Here is a 19598-nt window from a genome sequence, read left to right as displayed (position 1 = left end):
CCAAGCAGGCTCCAGGCTCCAAGCTGTCAGCCCAGAGCCCGACGCGGGGCTGGAACCCATGAACCGTGAGATCATGACCTGATCAAGCCTGATCTAGTCAGACGCTTAACCAACTGAGCCACCCAGGCGCCCCTAAGACTTTATTTTTAAGTAATGTCTACGCCCAACACAGGGCTTGAATCCACGACCTTGAGATCGAGAGTCATGCACTCCATCGACTGAACCAGCCAGGCACCCCAAATTCTTAGCGTTCTTAATCATTCCAGAGGATAATAGTTATCTTCTTGGACATAGTATCTTAGTCAGTCCTCCCAAGAGCCCTGCAAGATGACTATGTTACGCCCACTTTATAGATAAGGAAGCTAAGGCCCAGGGAGGTGAAAGAGTTTGACTAGGAAGAAACACCCCCACCCTCTGTTCAGGTCACACCTGCCAGGGGTTCATTTTGCAACAGGCTCCATTCTTCTTAACATTCTTCTATGCTTTTCATCACCTGATCCAAGGGTTACAGGAACAGAGCACAGGGATGTTTGCCTGAAAATCCCAGGTCCCGATCCCTAATGCCCAGCCCCGAACAGCAGAGGAAACCCGTAACAGACAAGCCAGAGAGCTTTAAAAGCCCTGGCAAGAGCTCTGAAATCAGACCCGGCCAGCATGTGTCCCTGAATATCAGAATAGACACTATATTTACTCTGAAAAGCCCTTCAGTGTGCTGAGAGCTATAAATAGTCATTAGGGCCCAAGCAAGTGGCCTTAACACAAGGATTTCCTTCCAAAAATGCAGACCCATTTTAATTAAATTTGTAACTAACCTTTGGGAGGGCAGGCCCCGGATTCCGTTTGCTTTTGGACACACCGTGAGTAATTTCCTATTCATTGAGCGTTTGGGGATTAACATGGTTGCTTGGGTGTTTAGCTCAGAAGGAGTCCTCCGGGAGCTTGCACAGAGCCCGTCTCCCTGGAGAAGACACGTGGGTGCATGGCGAGTGCACCTGTAGCCTTGGGCCACCTCCCTGCTCCGGGGGGGTCTCATCAGAGTCTCTTTGCAAAGCCAAGTCCTTTCCCTGCCCCCCACTGCCCCCAGAACAAGATGGGAGTCACGGCTGTGTTTATCCTGCCTCTGCTGCTCCTGGGAATCAGTGGCCTTCTCTTCATCTACCAAGAGGTGTCCCGGCTGTGGTCAAAGTCAGCCGTCCAGAACAAAGTGGTGGTGCTCACTGATGCCATCTCAGGACTGGGCAAGGGTAAGCCAGCTCTGTCCCCACTGCGCCCATTCCTGACGTGAAGGACGAGAGGTGGCAGGATGGTGTGTGGCCATCTGCTAGGTGGGGGGTGGGGGAAATCGAGGCTGTGTCCTCTCCCAGGGTCCGTGGCTAACCAGCGAGTGTCTTCTCTTTTGGGGGCTATAGCTCCCTGTGCCCGAGAAACAAGGGGATTGGGAGAGCTGGGTTGGTTGCAAACTCACAGCCTGGGAGAGCTGGGTTGCAAACTCACAGCCTCAGGGCCAAAACTGATCAGCAGATGTCACTTGTTTTTGCGTTCATGGGGTTCCAGAAAATTTGAAATGCAAAGCCCTTGGATGGGGCGGCATATCAACTATGAGCCCAGACTTGGGTGCTGGGTGAAGTTCCAGGCTCTGTCACCTACTAGCTGGTGATTGCACTGCTCTGCTTTGGATTTCTCATCCAGGAAAGTGAGGACACTGGTAATGTCTACCTCACAGGGTTGTCGCATGAATGAATGAATTCCTTGATGGAAAGCACATAGAAGCCATCAGGTGACCGTGACGGTCATAACGATGAGCAAATTCAGGCAGAGTGTGCCCAATGTGCTACACACCCCACCGATCCCCGCTGTATCGCAGTCAGGCTGATGACCTCAACCATATTACCTCCTGGCCTTGAAGGCAGTTAGGTTTGTGACCCCTGATTTGGACGGTCTCAGGGCGCTTTTCTGCTGGTGGCATCTGTGACATGAGGGTAATAACTGTCCTTAGGTTTGTAAGACTCTGACCCTATCACTCCTAGCAATGTTTGTGTAGCCGCGTTTGGGATAATTTGGGCATCATTTTTGCTCTTGTTTGTGTTGTTTTTAATCAAGCATAGAACCCACATTGACAAACATCCATTAAGTCACTCAACAGGTATCCAAAGAGTCCATTATGTGCTGGGTATTGAGATGAACACTGTCCCTACTTTGAAGATGGGTTCTGTTCCAGGGGGTGATTGCCCCAGGCTCACCATGTGACATAAAAAACAAAGCATGGGGGCGCCTGGGTGACTCAGTCAGTTAAGCGCCCGACTTCAGCCCTAGTCATGGTCTCTTGCTTCGTGGGTTTGAACCCCGTATCGGGCTCTGTGCTGACAGCTCGGAGCCTGGAGCCTGCTTCGGATCCTCTGTCCTCCTCTTTCTCTGCCCCTCCCCTGCTCACGATCCATATCTCTCAAAAATAAGTAAACATTAAAAAAAAAAAATAAACCAAGCATGAGGTGGGTAATCTGGCGCTTCATGGGGCCCAGAAGAAATTCCCGAGGAGAATATTTTGCTGCATTAGACTCCATGCTCAAAACGGAGGAGGGATACAAGCTCCAGCTTCTACAGGGACAAGTCAGAGCACACACATTTGTCAATGAGATCAGATACAAGATGATGGGGACCAGTTGTTGCCCTGGGGAAATGGAACAGAAACACTCACCTAGAGACAGTCAGAGTCCGTGTTGGGGCAAACCTGTCCTTCAAACAGAATATGTCCACATAGCATCAGGCCAGCCGCCAACAAGAGACCCCTTCATCAGGAAGCTTTCCTTGCCCCCTGATCTTTCTTCTTGGGTGCTCCCCGAGGAACCAGTCTCTGGGCTCCCATGGCTCCTCATATGAACACCCCGCTATTCCCACACTCCTCACGCTGTGCCCTACACGTGTCCTTCTCAGCTGATCGGCCAGACCCAAGCTCCCTTATGGTGGAACCTGTGTGTGTTCCTAACCCCAGTGTCCCAGTACCTAGATCAAAGCTTGGTGTATAATAAGCACTCAAAAAAAAAAAGTTTATTTAATAACTGCCTTTAAAAGTGGCCATCCTGGGGCACCTGGGTGGCTCAGTTGGTTAAGCGTCTGACTGCGGCTCAGGCCATGATCTTGCAGTTCATGGGTTTGAGCTCTGTGTTGGGCTCTGTGTTGACAGCTCGGAGCCTGGAGTCTACTTCAGGTTCTGTGTCTCCTTCTCTCTCTCTCTCTGCCAGTCCCCTGGCTCATGCTGTCTCTCAAAAATAAATAAAACGTTGAAAAAAAATTAAAAAAAAAAAGTAACCACCTTACGGGAAAGCACTCATTTGGATACAAGTATGTTGTCGTAGATTTGTCTTGTTGATTTCGGGCTAGATTCCAACATGATCAGAGAACATATTTTGTATGATTTCGATTCTTTTAAATTTGTTGAGGTGTGCTTTACCACCCAAGACATGGCCCATCTCCGTGAACGATACGCGGGTGTTTGAAAACAGTGTGCGTTCTGCCGTGCTTGGGAGGAGAGTCCCACAAAACGTCCATCAGACCCCGCTGGTTGGTTGAGAAGGCTGTTCAGTCCTGTATCCTCCTGAGTTTCTGTGTTATAAGACAGTGCCATACCATCGATTGCTGAGAGGTACCTTGTTTTGAGTCTCATTCGGGTTATAGTGACCCCGTGTTCAACTCAGGCACCCAGGAAATACATCTCGGGGCGGGGGGGTGGTGGTGGTGGAGGGAATGGCATTTTCAGAGGAATTTGGTCTAGTCTCTGCCCTAACATCGGTGTCCTCTTGTGCTGTGTCTTACCGGACCCGCCCTGGAAAGAAATGCAAAGCTGGAAGAAAAAAAAGCAAGTCCAAATATTTAGAAGTAACCCGAGAAGCTGGGTGTGCGTGGCCTCAAATAACACGCAGCTGACCGCAGCGGTTATGGGTTCAGGCTGCTCTGCTTTTCAGGTCCGAGGTAACAAAAATGTGACGGGCCCTGAGCAGACAGTGCAGGCTTTACGTGGCCCACAGCACAGCCTCGATCCCCTGGAACCCGACCAAGCCCGGCAGGTAGCCCTGGAGAATTGCAAGGACCCAGCGCCACGCTGTGGACCAGGGAAATCGGACGAAGATCAGGACATGTGAACCTGCCCCAAACCCCCACACGACTCAGCCAAGCTGGGAATCGGGTCACTTTGTGTGTGTGCATTTTTTTAATGTTTATTTATTTTTGAGAGAGTAAAAGAGAGCCTGGGTGGCAGAGGGACAGAGAGGGAGAGAGAGAGAGAATCCCAAGCAGGCTCTGCGCTGTCATCACAGAGCCTGACGCGGGGCTTGAACCCACAAACTGTGAGATCATGACCTGAGCTGAAATCAAGAGTCTGACTGAGCCACCCAGGCGCCTCATGGGTCACTTTGTACCCTCTGTGTCTTTGGCAAGAAGGACTCTCGAAATCGTCACACTCTCTGTGCCTCGAAGAGCTCGGCGCCCTGTCTGTGTTTCAGCATCTCTGAGGCGCGCCCCAAACGCTTCCGAAACTGAGCCTGCTTGCCTGTCGGTCGACAGCCCCTTCCGACGGTCACAGGCCACCCTTTGGCATTTTCATCTCCCTGAAATCAGAAAGCATCTCCGCCCGGTGGCACCTTAGAGTCAAGGAGATGTGGAAGGAAAGGTGTGGCTCATATTTGCTGCGTGAAAAAGGAAAAGCCTGGAGAAACGTTGTGCTGAGCTGAGCTGATCCAGAATCAAAGCAAGAGAGCCTGAGCATAGCAGCACCTGCGTGGGCAGAAATGACTTGTTTGGAAGGATGCCTTCGGGCTCGCTGTTCCGCAGTGATGAATGCATCCCTGGGCTCCAGCCTCCCCGGGCGCACCTGCGAGAGGCGAGGTTCCCGCGGAGGAGAGTGGGTGGGTGATAGTGAGGGCCCCTGGCCGCCTCTCCCAAGGAGGTCAAGGTCACAGGCCCCTCACCTGCCCCCGTGCTCAGCTTGTAGATGTAGAGTGTGAGTGGGCGACAGAACCCTCCCCCCGGCCACATGCTCCTTTCTGGGAGGTGGGACAAGAGGTGGAGAACCGGGCTCCCCCCCGCCCAGCCCCAGGCATGTCCCTGGCTTCACCGCTTACCTGCTGCGGGACTGCGGGTGAATCATTTCTACTCACTAAATGTCACCTCTCAGGTTTGCAAAACACGGCCATCGTGGCTGCCCCACGCGTGGGGGAGAGATGGACCCTTCCCCGTGGTCCCAACAACTCAAGGTGACATTGTCCACACAGTTATTTCTTGATTCAGGTTTCCATCAGTCAGAACTGCCCACCTCCTCCCCCTCCCCCTTGCCCGCTCTCAGCCACACCCAGCACACCTGTTTCTAGACCTCACTGGGACCTCCATCTGTCCTGCGTCCGTGTGTCTCTCCCGCTGAGACTGAAGGCTCCAGCACCGCAGCTGTCCTCCTCCAATACCACAATCCCCCTGCCCACGTGCCCGCCGATCAAACCCCGGCCGGCCCCCTTCTCTGCACCGCACGCAACCCCAAAACCGCTTGGAGCCATTGCATTCCAGAAGCCAGTCTCCCGTGGGCACCCGGGGCGCCCAGGTATCCTCTGTCATGCTCAATCAGTCCAGGCTCACCGCTGTGTGGTATAAAACGGGGCGATAAGAGGTACTGAGCACCGCTAGTGGGTGTTTGGCGATGCCCTTCCCAGGTCCCTGTACGTGGCCAGGCTCTGTGAGTGTTGGCTGCCCGGCTCACACACTTGCCCTCTGCCAGTGGACACTGCCTCCCCGGGGCCTTCCATGCCCTCTGCACCCAGCCCTGGAGGGAAGCTCGATCAGCACGCTGAGAAGACACGAGCGTATAAAAGGCCGGCCCCTTGCCTCCAGGTGGGACAGCTCAGCAGTGGGTTGTACCCTCCAGAACTTTCCTCGGATCCAGCCAAGACTACGCTTTACCTGAGACCTTACTCCCCGATGGATTTTTCTCTGACGGGCACTCCTGGCTGCCTGAGTCCCTGTCTCTGATTCTGTTTCTGGGAGACCCACGCAGGAGCCTTTCCAATATCTTTAGGTTAAGATCGGTCAAGGGCTTTGATGCTGGAGGGCTAGGTGGATAGGGTCACCATTCTGTCCAGCTTAGGGAACAATCTTCTCATAATCAGAACCATCCCACAAAGGACAGGCTATTTCACTCCACTCCAAGCTCCCCTTCACGGGAGGTAACCATGCTGAGGCCGGAAAGGGAAGATAAAAAATTCCAGCCCTGGGAGGAAGTTGAATGAAATGACCTCCAAAGGATTTCAATGGCCCACGGACTTTGGAATCCTTTGAAATCCTGAATTCGTAAGAGAGACGCTCATCATCAGTGGCTCCATCCACACAGTGCGCCCTGCCCTCTTTCCTTCTTCCCCACAGAGTGTGCTCGGGTGTTCCACGCTGGTGGGGCGAGGCTGGTGCTGTGTGGGAAGAACTGGGAGAGGCTAGAGACCCTGTATGATGCCCTGATCAGCGTGGCTGACCCCAGCAAGGTAAGGGCTTCTGGCAGCTGGCTTGGGGATGCCCTTGGGCACCCTTAACCTTCACTGTTTTTTTTTGTTGTTGTTGTTCTTTTGTTTTTTGGTTTTTTGGGTTTTTTTTAGCAGCTCTTTGACCAGGTGGGTGAAATTTGGTGATTGCTTTGGGAGGCAGCGGTCTCACTAACCTTGACACAGGTTGTCTGCCACTTGTCTTGACCATTCTTGCCAAGGATTTGCTCACCCTCCCCACCCCCTGTTATATTTAAGCCAGAGTCCACGAGGACCCAGAAGCTAGAGCATGACAGCCGTATGGGAGTGATTATAAACTCTTGGGGCTGATTTTTCTAAATAAAATCTCAGGGGCGCCCGGCTTGCTCAGTCTGCGGAGCGTGGGACTCCTGATCTCGGGGTTCTGAACTCGAGCCCCATGTTGGGTGTAGAGATTACTTAAAAATAAAATCTTTAGGGGTGCCTGGGTGGCTCAGTCAGTGAAGCGTCCGACTTTGGCTTAGGTCATGATCTCAGTTTGTGGGTTTGAGCCCTGCGTCGGTCAGGCTCTGTGCTGACAGCTGGGAGCCTGGAACCTGTTTCGGATTCTGTGTCTCCCTCTCTCTCTGCCCCTCCCCTGCTTGCGCTCCGTCTCTCTCAAAAATAAACATTAAAAACCTAAAATCTTTAAAAAGGAAAATAATACCTCAAATGATATTTCTGTGAAAGAAATCAGGGAAGTGAAGTCACCTTCTAAGAAGCCACCGGGAGGTGAACACTTTCCAGGAGGCTGTGGTTTTCAAAGTATTTCTGGAGCACTGCCTTCAGTGCTTTCTTCATGGTTTTGGGTTTTTTTGTTTTGTTTTGTGGGTTTTTTTTGTTTTTGTCTTTGTTTTTTGTTTCTTTGGGTTTTGGGGGGCTTTTTGCCCTTGATATTGAATTACTTTTTGGAAAAAAACAAAAATAATTCAGAAAGAAGCCTGGCATTTGGGGGGATGGAACACACTGGACAACACAGCATCCAGTTCTGTTTTGGGGGGTGTTACCAGGTGTTGAATTAAAAAGAGGTACTGACATCAATTGTGTGGAAAATACCCAGTGATGGTTTCTTTACTGCAGGACTTTTCAGAACCTTTTATATGCTACCGTGCATTGTGTATCCTCAAGAACAACATATAATAAATAGTCTGTGTTTCCCAAACAAATTTGACCGAGGAACCCTCTCTTCAGGACTAATGTTTGTCAAACACAGGGATCGGGGTCGCATTTATCACATGGTGTCATCAATTTTCCAACCTGTTCCCTGGTCTCCAGCACGAGAGTCTTTTTTTTTTTTTTAATGTTTATTTTTGAGAGAGAAAGAGAGACAGAGTGCAAGCAGGAGAGTGTCAGAGAGAGAAGGAGACACAGAATCCCAAGCAGGCTCCAGGCTCTGAGCTGTCCGCACAGAGCCCGACGCAGGGCTTGAACTCCCAAACCGCGAGATCATGACCCGAGCCGAAGTCGGACACTTAACCGACTGAGCCACCCAGGTGCCCCTAGACCATGAGAGTCTTGATGGCAGTGAGTGTCTAGGTCTGGCACACAGATGCTGCTCCAAAACTGTTGTGTGTAAGACTTGGGTCAAAAACGAAATGTAGCTACAAAAACACTATGATAAATCCTCCTGTGGTTCGTAAGTGAGCTTGGCAAGCTGTTTGCAAAAAGGAACTCCTAAGATGTTATAAGGATGTCACCACTGGAATCCATGCACGGCCTCCTCTGTAAAGGGTGGTATTCATTTGGATTCATCAGTTCTGGCCCCTTGGCCAAAAGTTCAGACTGATGACTGCATCTTTGCACCTTTGGACTCCACTACCCAAGAATGGAATCTCTATCAGCTTCTTTCCTCCCAGAGCCATGTCTGCTTTTTCCTCATTTTTTCTCCCCTGTGGTCATTCCATGAGCTCTGAATTTCAAAAGGGGGGCGGGGGCCCCCAAGGTACTCCCACACATGCCTTGACTCTTTCATTGGTTCAGCAGACATTCACCCCAAAGCTGGTCCTCTTGGACCTCTCGGACGTCAGCTGTGTTCCAGATGTGGCCAAAGAGATCCTCGACTGCTATGGCTGTGTGGACATTCTCATCAACAATGCCAGCATGAAGGTGAAGGGGCCTGCCCATAAGATTTCTCTGGAGCTCGACAAGAAGATCATGGATGCCAATTACTTTGGACCCATCACACTGACCAAAGGTCTTGTGAGTTTGACCTTCCTGCAGATTTCGGGGCCACCGGCTGCTAGGGAGGGCTCTGTCACATAGCCAGACAGATGGTCACCCAACTGTGGATGGAATCTCCAGCCCCCTCAGAAAAACTCCTACCAATTTGGTGAAAGCTTTCACCATTCTGACGATAAATGTTGATAAAAGAAAAGGGATTTGGGAAGTATCTTACTAGTATATTCCAACCTCCCTCTGTGGGAAACCCCCTCCCCATCTAAGCTCTCCCTTCATCCCCTTTCTTCTTACGCTTGTCCACGGCTCTCCCACCAATCTCATCCCACATCACTGGACCACTGTCTTCATGCTTCGCATATATTTTCATATATCACCCTTGCCCTTGATCTGTCCCTACCCATGACAGTTGGTCAAGGGTAGAGATTCTGTCCTCAGAAATATAGAAGAGAAAGGTTTATCCCAAACTACAAGAGACCCAATGTGGTGTCAATCCCTTTGCAGAAACAGGGAGAACAGAAACCCTTTTGAGAGTAAAATGGCAGCTCCTGTGTGGAGATATCTCACAGCCAAAAGTCAAATGCAGGTCTGGATCCTGGGGGGTTGGGGCTGGAGATGACACGTAATAGAGCCAAGAGTTGAAGCAACAAGCCCGGCCCCCCCATCCCCCCACCAAAGTTTCTCAAAGCAGAATCCCAAAAGGGAGGATGTATGAGTGGAGACTGTCTGAATTTAGCATGTGGGGTTCCCTGGCTGAGGAAGCGTGATCTTAGAACTGCCTCCTCCATGGCCCCAGTCCCTATGATCACGGGGACTGGGGCACTAGGGTAGATGAAGGGAAACTTATCTGAAGCAGAAAGATGACTTTCCAGAGCTTCTGAAATGATGCCCCAGAGATAATGGTTTCCTCCAGTCCGGCCCCTGTGGATACACTGTGCTTCTGAGAGTTCAGGGTTCACTGGCATCGAAGTGAAGGATGCAGACAGTGGAAGGGGAAATCCAGAGCTGGTGTATCTTCCTGGCTGAGCCTCTAACTTGCTTACAGACCTGAAGTCCAGTCACTAGCTCTGGGCCTCAGTTTACCCATCTGAGGCATGCAAGGGCTCGATGTCAATGGCCATTCTGAAAGTTGAGTCTCTTGATTTTTTTTTTTTTTTTTTTTGCCATATCCCCATTCCACCTGTAACTATTATTTATTTCATTCTCTAAAGTTCTGCATTTTCAAATCAGTTCTTTTCAGGGAAGTCTTCATAATATCACCATAAATTAAAAAACATTTTCTCTCTCAATAAATAGGAGAACCCTGGGGCGCCTGGGTGGCTCAGTTGGTTAAGCATCTGGCTCCGGCTCAGGTCATGATCTCACGGTTCGTGAGTTCGAGCCCCGCATTGGGCTCTGTGCTGACAGCTCGGAGCCCGGAGCCTCTTCGGAGTCTGTGTCTCCCTCTTTCTCTCAGCCCCTCCCCCGCTTGCACTCTGTCTCTCTCTCTCTCTCTCTCTCCCAAAAATAAACAAAAAACATTTTAAAAAATAAAAAAAAATAGGAGAACCCTGAAAATAGAACAAAGTGGTAGGTTCTCCCAAGACACAGGGCTGAGGCCTGTCCTCTCTTTGTTGAAAGATTTGCACCTGCAAGAGAGTCCAATTAGGACCAATATGAGCCTTCCTGCTGAAGGCAAGACTTGGGTTGAAATAGGATGACCTATGACCTTTCTCACCACTGAGATCCGTGTCCCTTCATGCACATGGGTGGGTCATGGAAAACCACCCAGCAATCGCAATCACCAGTTGAGCCAAGCCCACTCTTGGGAAACACGGGAGAGGGGATGTGCTTGTTCCTGCCCACCTGTGTCTTGGGGTAATCGAATGACCGGGGAGGTAGTGGGGTCCTGCGTGATGAAAGGGGTCTGGGGAAGGGGTCTCCCCACTGCTGTCTGCCTCAGTTTCCGATGCGTAACCGTGACTCTGTCCTGTGCTTTCTAGCCCTGCTCCCCGACATGATCTCCCGGAGGACAGGCCAGATCGTGTTAGTGAATAACATCCAAGGGAAGCTTGGAATCCCATTCCGTACAGCTTGTAAGTTGCTACGACAAAAACGTTTGGCCATATGTTATGTGTCTTAATAGACCACGGATGTCATGTCCCGCACTAGGCATGCGGTTATAAGGCGGGGGTGGGGGAGGGAAGTGTCCGGATGTGAAATGGTCTATTGGCTTTTCTTTTATGCCTTCGGTTCCTATTTTTGAGCACCTATGGCTTGCAGGTGACTGGGTCCCTCTCCCCCAGAAGTTCACATCCCACAGGTGGTCAGGGCATGCCCTGGCTGAACACGATCAAGGCCGGATGAAGGGCCCCCTCCTGGCAGGGGCACATGGCCTCAGCTCAAGTGATCCTTCCTCTGTAAGGACAGGAAAGGTTACAACTGAGAAGGGCGCATATCACACAGGGGAAAAGGGCAGAAAGTTCTGAAGGAGGAGGGAGGGGAAAGTGAAAGGCGCAGAATCCAAGGAGAGGTGAAGAGAAAATTCCAAAGGCAGGTGTCCTTTAAAAATTCCAGGGAAGAGGGGAACTTCTCAGCATATATTCATGGGATCCAGCTGGGGGATGTCCGCCTCCCTTGCGGTAGGATGCTGGAGGGCAGGACGCATACCGTATACATTTCTCTATGGCCCACAGCGTCCTGCACAAAATGAGAACCCAGTAAATGGCTGGTGGGCAGAGGGCGGGAGGGAGGAAAGAAAATTGGGTGGGTCTCCTGTCTGAGCCTCTTCTGGCTGCCGTGACGAAACACCACAGACCGAGGGGCTTCTACAAGATGGTTCTGGAGGCTGAGGTCCAGTGTCAAGGTGTCGGTGGGTTTGGCTTCTCCTGAGGCCCCTCTCCTCAGCTTGCGGACAGCCGCCTTCTCCCTTCACATGGCTTCTCTTCTGTACAACCCTCAGGTCCTTCTCTGTGTGTCCAAATTTCCTCTTCTTTGAGGACACCAGTTGGATCGGATGAGGACCAGTCCTGATGGCCTCATTTAAAGTAAATCACCGTATCTTCAAACCCAGTCCCATTCTGAGACACCAGGATTAGGACTTCCCACGTACGAGCTGGGAGTGGGGGGGGATACAATTCAGCTCATAATATCCCCCCCCCCCGAGTAGAGTTTTCTTTTCCCATCTGTTCTAGTTAGATTAAGCCCAGGACAGCGGGCTCCTCACTGTCACTCAGGGACCCCGAGTTGTGCCAGATCACTGCTTTGCCATCATTTCCCATATGGCCAAAGCTGGTGCCCACCTTGTCTGGGTTCTGGCTGTGAGAAGAAGGCAGAGAGCCTTGGGGAGCCATGCCCAGGGTCTACAGCCCCAGGCCAGGAGCTAGCAAACATCTCAGCTCATATCCTGCTGGCGAGAACTCAGGTGCACACTTAACACCCAGCTGCCAGGGACGCTGGGAAGCACCTGTCTACCTGTGGGCCCAGGAGGGAGAGAAGAATGGAGTTTGCTTCACACACAGCTGTCTTGGCCACGTCCCTCATTTTCCTTTCTTTCCAACCCACTGATAAACATCACCACTATTCCTCGGATTTGTAAACTCTCCACGCATGTTATTCCCAGGAACCGGATGACTTTTCACTTCCCTTGATCCATGCCTTCATTCGTTCAACAAACAGCAATCGAGGCCCTAAAGCCAGGTGCTGGGGACACAGACAGCAGGGACATGACATTTGCAGTATTGGGACAGACCCTTTGGCCACCAACCAAAAACATGGGGCCAGTGCATGGGTTTTTCTGGAACATTTCTGAAACACGGCATTGAGGGTGGGGCAGTCTAGTGAGGCTCTCCACCCCCCCCCCCCCATCAGCTCTCTGACGTCCAGCTTCTCTGCAGCGGAGGAATGGAGGAGTGCAGAGTTTCCCACATAAATGTCACAAACTACAGAGGGGCCACCCTGGGCAGGCCCCAAGTTCTCTCCTTCCTCCAGATCTGACCATGACTGGGATCGTCTGACTGTGGTGGGTCTCCTTCCACACCCACAGGAAATGTAGCATCCCTGATGCCACAGCACTGAGTAGGGAGATGGGGCTCTGAGGCTCAGCCCAGAAGCACAGCAGAGATAACCCAGCCCGCCTCTGCCTCCAGCTCCTCGCCCGGGGCCCCACCCAAGGAGAAGCTTCCTTGTTGAATGATCAGAGGAATTGACAAGTCAGTGAATGAACAGCAAGCTGATAACCCTTCTTTGGAAGTAACAGCTCTATTGACATAGAGCTTACAGACCATACAGTTCTCCCATTTAAAGTATATAATTCGGTGGTTTTGAGTATATCTCGATATACTAAAATCCATCACAATTGCTTAAATCCATCACAACTCTTGCTATTATCCATCTGTTTGATTCTAGCCGCGCTAGTGGCATGAAGTGGCATCTCGCTGTGGTTTTGGCATGAACTGTCCCAATGGCGATGATGAGCTTTTCATGCAGGCAGAGTTGGAGTGACTGTGAACCACGAGGGGAGTCCTGATGGGGCTCTTCTCTCGTCATTAAGTGGGGATAATAGCCTCTGTCTCTCTTCGTTCAGTAGATTCCATTAGGGAGACCGAGTCTCACCCAGGTCCAGACGAGGTCAAACGAGCAGATGTACGGAAATTCATTTTATGAACCAGGGAAGGGCAGCCCGGGAGCCCCACGGCATTTGGTTTTGGCCAGCATGCTGGCAAACCTCTTTCTAATTAGCGATGTAGTGTTGTGATATGATGGTTTATAATAAGAAATATATATTTGGTCTTCATCCCATTTCTGGCACAGAGCTTTAAAAACCCTTGAATTCCCTAAGTGATGAGTGTTCAGTGTCTCTTGTTACATTAATGAGGTGACTTTTGGACGCCACCTAAAGATGGGGGTGCTGCTGGCCAGGGGCACCAACCAGGTGATCAGGGGGTGGGAGATTCCAGTCTGCCCCCACCACTGAGGAGCAGAGAGGATCAGGGGATTTTTCTAGCACCAAAGGCCCATGGTTTAATCAATCGTGCCTATAACAAAGCCTCCATAAAATCCCAGAAGGCCGGCTTTGGAGAGCTCCGAGGTTGGAGAGCTCGTGGGGAGTCGGGGAGAGTGGTGCACCCAGAGAGGGTGTGAACCTCTGAACCCACTCCCACACACCTCACCCACTACACCTCTTCCATCTGGCCGTTCTGAGTTAGGTCTTTTTTTTTTTTTTTTTTTTAGTTTATTTATTTTTGAGAGAGAGAGAGAGAGAGAGGCAGGGAGGGGCAGAGAGAGAGGGAGGGAGAATCCTAAGCAGGCTCCGTGCCGTCAGCTCAGAGTCCCACGTGGGGCTCAAAGTCATGAACTGTGAGATCATGACCTGAGCCCAAATCAAGAGTTGGACACCTAACCGACTGAGCCACCCAGGTGCCCCGAGTTATGTCCTTTTATAATAAACCCATGATCTACTAAGTAAAACATTTCTCTGAGTTCTATGAGCTGCTCTAACAAGTTAATCTGTCTCGAGGAGGGGATCATCGGAACGCTTCGATCTCCAGCCACTCCGTCAGAAGCACAGGTGACCATCAGGACTCATGCTTGGTCTGAATTGAGTGGGGACAGGGGACAGTCATGGGACAGAACCCTTACCCTGAGGGATCTGACTTTATCTCCAGGTAGACAGTGTCAGAATTAGGTCGTAGGAGCCCCAGCTGGTGTCGGAGACTTGGTGCTGTGGGCCAGAGCCCGTGTGTTGGAATTAGGTGCAGAATTGGTCAGTATTTAATACGAGGACATTTCCGTCAAAATCAGGATTTCCAGCTCCCTGAACGATAATAGATCTGGTGCCACGGGGCCCACCTTCTCGAGGCAATAGTTGGCGGAGCCCAGTGCAGACCAAGCGCGACTTTCCCTTGCCCCATGCCCCCCCATCCCCCCAGGGCACCTGCATTCTTCACCCTGCACGGTGAGGGGGCCGGTGGCTTGCAAGAGCCATCTGGGGACCGTGCATCCCGTAGGTATCAGCATGATGGCAGAGATCCCAGTACACCCACCCCCGGCCTGTTTCAACCTCCAGGTGACACCCCCGAAATGGGAAGTTGGGGTTTATCATACCCCAGATGGGGCTCTGACTCCCCAAGACTTTAAGGAGCGTCTTCTCCACTCTTTTTGGAATTCCTGGAAAGGTTCTTGTTAGCCCAAGCATTTGGCCCGACCATTTGGAGTGAATCTGGTGAGTGGCTCAGATGGACAGGACCTCGGAGGAAAAGGCCGGGAAGTGGGAGGGGAGACTTGTGCTTCGGGCTCATTGAGACCTCCAGCTGGTCCTGGGACTCTGGAGAAATCGCTCGGTGCCAGCCTTACTGGGAAGGAATGGGAACTCGTGCCTGGGCCGTCACAACAACTTGCCAAGAGTGATATTATCCCCATCTTAAAGATAAGAAAACTGGGACACCTGGGTGGGCTCAATCGGTTTAGCATCTGACTCGATTCCAGCTCTGCCTCCGTCCGCCATTTCACGGGGTCTGTCTGTCCTCATCCACAAAGGGAGGGGCAGGGCGAGGCCACAGCCGAGGCCCCTTCCAGCTGACCTCTAGGATTGTGCACGCAGGCCTCTGTCTCCACTGCTCCTGCTGGGGAGCAGGGCTGCTCCCCCCCACCCACCCCTGCCCGGTCTCTCTTTCAGATGCCGCCTCCAAGCACGCGGCTCTAGGCTTCTTTGACTGCCTCCGAGCCGAAGTGGAAGAATACGACATAGTCGTCAGCACGGTGAGCCCCACTTTCGTCCGGTCATACCACATTGACCCAGGCCAAGGAAACTGGGAAGCCTCCATGTGGAAATGTGAGCTTTCAGGGGGAAGCTGGGGTCTGGGAGGGCAACTGGACGGGGCGGTGGGGGGAGGGGGTGCTCTGGGGCAGCCGGGTTTCACCGGGCCTGCAGGGGAGTGGGTGCTCCTGAAGTCTGAGACTAGAGGTGGTGGGGACCTGCACCCAGCTAACAGCAGGAGGGGAGCCCCAAATTTAAGTCCCGAGGCACCAGGTGGAAAGAATCCTAACCCACAACCAGCAGACCAAGTCCCAGCTAGCCTCTGGCACTCACACAGCTCTGTGACCTCGCACACGTGACTGTCTGTCTCTGGGCCTCAGTTTCCCTTGTGGAAGAGCCAGATTTGGCCTTTAAGAACTTGCTACTCCCCCCCCCCCCTTTTCCTAGGAGGCGGCACAGAGTAGAGGCTGAGAGTCTGGCACCAGATTGCCTACACTTGAAGCTTGTGTCTGGTATGCATTCAGTGTTCGAACGCGGGCGGGTCCCTTGATCTCTGTGCCTCAGCTTTCCCTTTAAGAAACTGAGGATTGTAGGAGCACCTGGGTGGCTCAGTCAGTTAAGCATCCGCCTTCACCTCAGGTCATGATCTCACGGTTTGTGGGTTCGAGCCCTGCGTCGGGCTCTGTGCCGACAACTCAGAGCCCGGAGTCTGCTTTGGATTCTGTGTCTCCCCCTCTCTCTATGCCCCTCCCCCATTTGTGCTCTGTCTCACTCTGTCTCTCAAAAATAAATAAATGTAAAATAAAAAAAAATTTTATGAAATTGAGGACTGTGGTAATACCTGCCTTGCGGAGGCACTGGGAGGACTGAAGTCCCATAAATGGTTTACAACAGCAACCAGCACAAAGCAAGCACTCTGTAAACATACCGTATTATTACTGCTATTCTAGAAGGCTCTAAACAGAGAGCTGCTACATCCTGCCCAAGGCTCTGTCTACATTAAGGAATCAAGATGAACCAAGATGTGGGCAAACGGTCCCAGGAGGTTCTTGATAAGCATGGCTTTGCAACAGTTGTCAACAATAGCTCCTTAATTCATCTGGCACCTTCTTTCTTTTTAAATTTGTGTTAATATTTATTTTTAAGAGACAGAGAGAGACAGAATGCAAGTGGGGGAGGGGCAGAGAGCAAGGGAGACACAGAATCTGAAGCAGGCTCCAGGCTCCTAGCTGTCAGCACAGAGCCCCACGAGGGGCTGGAACCCACAAACCATGAGATCATGACCTGATCGAAGTCGGACGCTCAACCGACTGAGCCACCCAGGCGTCCCTGGTACCTTCTTTCTCAATTAAGCTCTTTCTCGTCCCTGCAATGACTCATAACCACCCTGAAAAGTTAATAGGGCAGGAAACTATGCCCACTTTACGGATGAAGAAGCTGAGGCTCAGGGGGTCAAGAGTCAGCCCCCCCAGGGCCTCACAACCAGCAGAGGGCGGAGCTGGTTGGGGAACCCACAACCCCAGGCCCAGCCCACGCTTCCCTCTCTTTGGGCATCAGGGGCCGTAACCCCTGCCCCTACTGGGGGCTTTTCAGTCTTTTTCAGGAAGCTGACCTACGGGGTGCACCCTGTGGACGTAGCGGAGGAGGTGATGCGCACCGTGAGACGGAAAAAACAAGAGGTCTTCATGGCCAACCCCATCCCCAAGGCCGCCATGTACATCCGCACCTTCTTCCCCGAGTTCTTTTTCGCCGTGGTGGCCTGTGGGGTGAAGGAGAAACTCAACGTCCCAGAGGAGAGCTAACCGCAGAAGCTATGTGGGTCCCCTCGATGGGAATAAAGGCTTTCCTGGCAAGTGCTGGTCCTCTGTCCTCTTAACACTGGGGCCCAACACAAGCCATATCCCCCTAACCCACACCCACCTATGGGAGATTTTCTTCATCCCAGTGAGGATGGCTTGGATGCCAGCTCAGCCACTTACAGGCCCTCAACATTCCCAGGACGCACTTCCAGAAGCTTCTCTGCAGGGTGACAGCAAGTAGGACAACAGGAGCCATAATGGGTCTGACCCCACAGACACACACACACACACACACACACACACACACACACACACACACACACATATGGCCATCCACCTGCTCAGGAACCTAGAAAACCACCTGCATTTTATACAGGACTGACCTGCCCTTGTCAGCCTCCAACAACAGAAGCAGGACTCGGCAACCCTCTAGGGCAGCCACACGGAACTTTCTGTGATGGTGGACATAGTCTATAAGCCACATTGTCCAGTGTGGCAGCCACTAGCCACATACGGCCATTGAGTACTGGAAATACGGCCTGTGCAATGGAGAGTATGAGCTCTAAATTTTATCTCACTTGAATTAATGTGAATTTCAGCAGCCACACACGGCTAGTGGCTCCCAGGCTTGCAGAACATCAGAATCAGCCTCGTCCCTGGAATTAACTGGTCTGAGGAGGCGCTGGGCCCAGCTGTTCTTAGAATATTTCTCAGTTGACTCTAAGGTGCCCTGGGAGCTATCTATCTACCTTTTTCATGTGTTCTCAAAGCAAAATTCACTTCAAACTGCCTCTCGTTATTGGTGGGCATCTCTCTGATTTTAGTTTTTTTTACGCCCAACAGCGAATGATTCTTGGGATCTTGGAAAGTACAGGGTACGGTTTTTGGCACTCATATTGTAACTACTGATTCAAACTACTGATTCGAACTGTTCTCATACTTATGGGTGAAAAAGGGTTCAAATTTCCAGCCTGAATCCAAGCCACTTACAAAATCGGCATATGTACCGTATTCATATGCACACGTATAAAGCTTAATCTCGAGAGCAAAATGGCCAGGGTCATGTGATCACCACGGGACCCGGCCCACCCCGGGATGACGCTGGTGGTCAAGATGTCGTGTCAGAATGTAGGAGGGTGAGCTAAGCAGCAGGCAGGGCAGGCCGAGGGTCAGCAAGATAGCCTTCTGTCTTTGGCGGGGGGTATTACTATCAGTGGGGAGACAGGTGCTATAGTGATGCTCAGGCTAGAACCAGTGGGGGCCGGTGGGGCGTGGGGGCACGACAGCAACAGGAAATGCCGAAAACCTGACTGGTGGTCAGAGACAGAGATGCAGCTTCGGGACAGGAAGGGCTGGAGACAGGGCTACGGGCGGCCGGTCCTGGGACACGTCAGAGCTGGGCTCCAGGCCAAGCTTGGCCACAACCCAGACCCGGGCTGTGTGGTTCCTGACCTGCTCCTTTTAGGGGTTCTGCCTCCTCTCAGGGGAGTTCTCTGGAATGGGACAGAGGGGGCCATCTTTTGGTGAGAGGGCAGGTGGGGACAGGATGGACAGGGAGGGAGTGTCCACATGGCACCAAGTCATAAGGACTCTTCCAGGTGGTGGTCAGACCTCAGATACCGCAACTCCCCAAAAGAAGTTACTTGAATCAAGGGGGCAGGAAGAAGGATCCCATGTCAGTGGGTTTGCTCTAGTGTCCCCCTGCCCACTGACTGCCCCACAGGTGAGGAGGCCGGGACCATACAGGAGGACACAGCCTCAGCAGGACTGAACGGCCAGCACCCCGAGTATCCCGAAGTTGAATTTCCTGCCCATGTGCTTTGGTATCCCTCTGGCTGGATGCCCCCTATTGCCTTTCAGATGTCCCTGTGCCCACTTGGTCTCTGCTGCCCTCTCACGATGGGGCATCTCACCACCTAGCAAAGGAAAACCCACAACCCTTAGTTGAAACGGGGAAAAAAATTGCAGAAGTGTCATGCAATGTGTAGAATGGTCACCAGGTGTCGCTGTGGCTGCAAACCCATTTTTACATCTACCTTCTCTCCACCGACTCCCCACACAGGACAGGTGTAACCCCAAAAAATCACATGCAGTTCAGTCTCCGATGAGCGTTCCCCTCTATGACCCCGTTTGGACTTGCCATTAACCTTGGCTCACTGGCAGGGCTGACAAATCCACAGTTGAGAAAACTCAGCGTGACCATGCTCTGTGACACACTCAGGGCAACCTGGGGACGTTGAGGGGACTGGACTGAGTCACAGAGTCACGGAGTGACATTGCAGACTGGAAGCAGCCCTCACCACTCCTTGCTAGGAGAGATGGAGGGGGGTTTCTGGGTTTCCCCCACCTTCCCCCGAGTGT

The 19598-nt window shown here is 52.0% G+C and overlaps 1 protein-coding gene across 1 annotated transcript; it reads left to right on the top strand.

Moving 5' to 3' along the window:
* The first annotated feature begins 747 nt into the window (after positions 1 to 747).
* DHRS7C (dehydrogenase/reductase 7C) lies at positions 748 to 17505 on the top strand. Its single transcript, XM_042915688.1, has 7 exons — positions 748 to 857; positions 1085 to 1244; positions 6400 to 6512; positions 8511 to 8721; positions 10685 to 10777; positions 15358 to 15513; positions 17032 to 17505. Exons 2-7 carry the CDS (start codon positions 1091 to 1093, stop codon positions 17238 to 17240), a joined length of 936 nt encoding a protein of 311 aa, XP_042771622.1. The 5' UTR covers positions 748 to 857; positions 1085 to 1090; the 3' UTR covers positions 17241 to 17505.
* Positions 17506 to 19598: the final 2093 nt, after the last annotated feature.

Source organism: Panthera leo, chromosome E1 (assembly GCF_018350215.1).
Source record: "Panthera leo isolate Ple1 chromosome E1, P.leo_Ple1_pat1.1, whole genome shotgun sequence".
Classification (NCBI taxonomy): Eukaryota; Metazoa; Chordata; class Mammalia; order Carnivora; family Felidae; genus Panthera; species Panthera leo.
The sequence above is the reverse complement of the archived record's forward strand: the minus strand, read 5'-3'. Positions and strand labels throughout refer to the sequence as shown.

Coding starts and splice junctions, on each gene's coding strand:
- DHRS7C (XM_042915688.1), top strand. CDS start 1,091: ATGGGAGTCACGGCTGTGTTTATCCTGCCTCTGCTGCTCCTGGGAATC. Junction 1,245..6,399: donor CATCTCAGGACTGGGCAAGG/GTAAGCCAGCTC, acceptor TCTTCCCCACAG/AGTGTGCTCGGGTGTTCCAC. Junction 6,513..8,510: donor GCGTGGCTGACCCCAGCAAG/GTAAGGGCTTCT, acceptor TTGGTTCAGCAG/ACATTCACCCCAAAGCTGGT.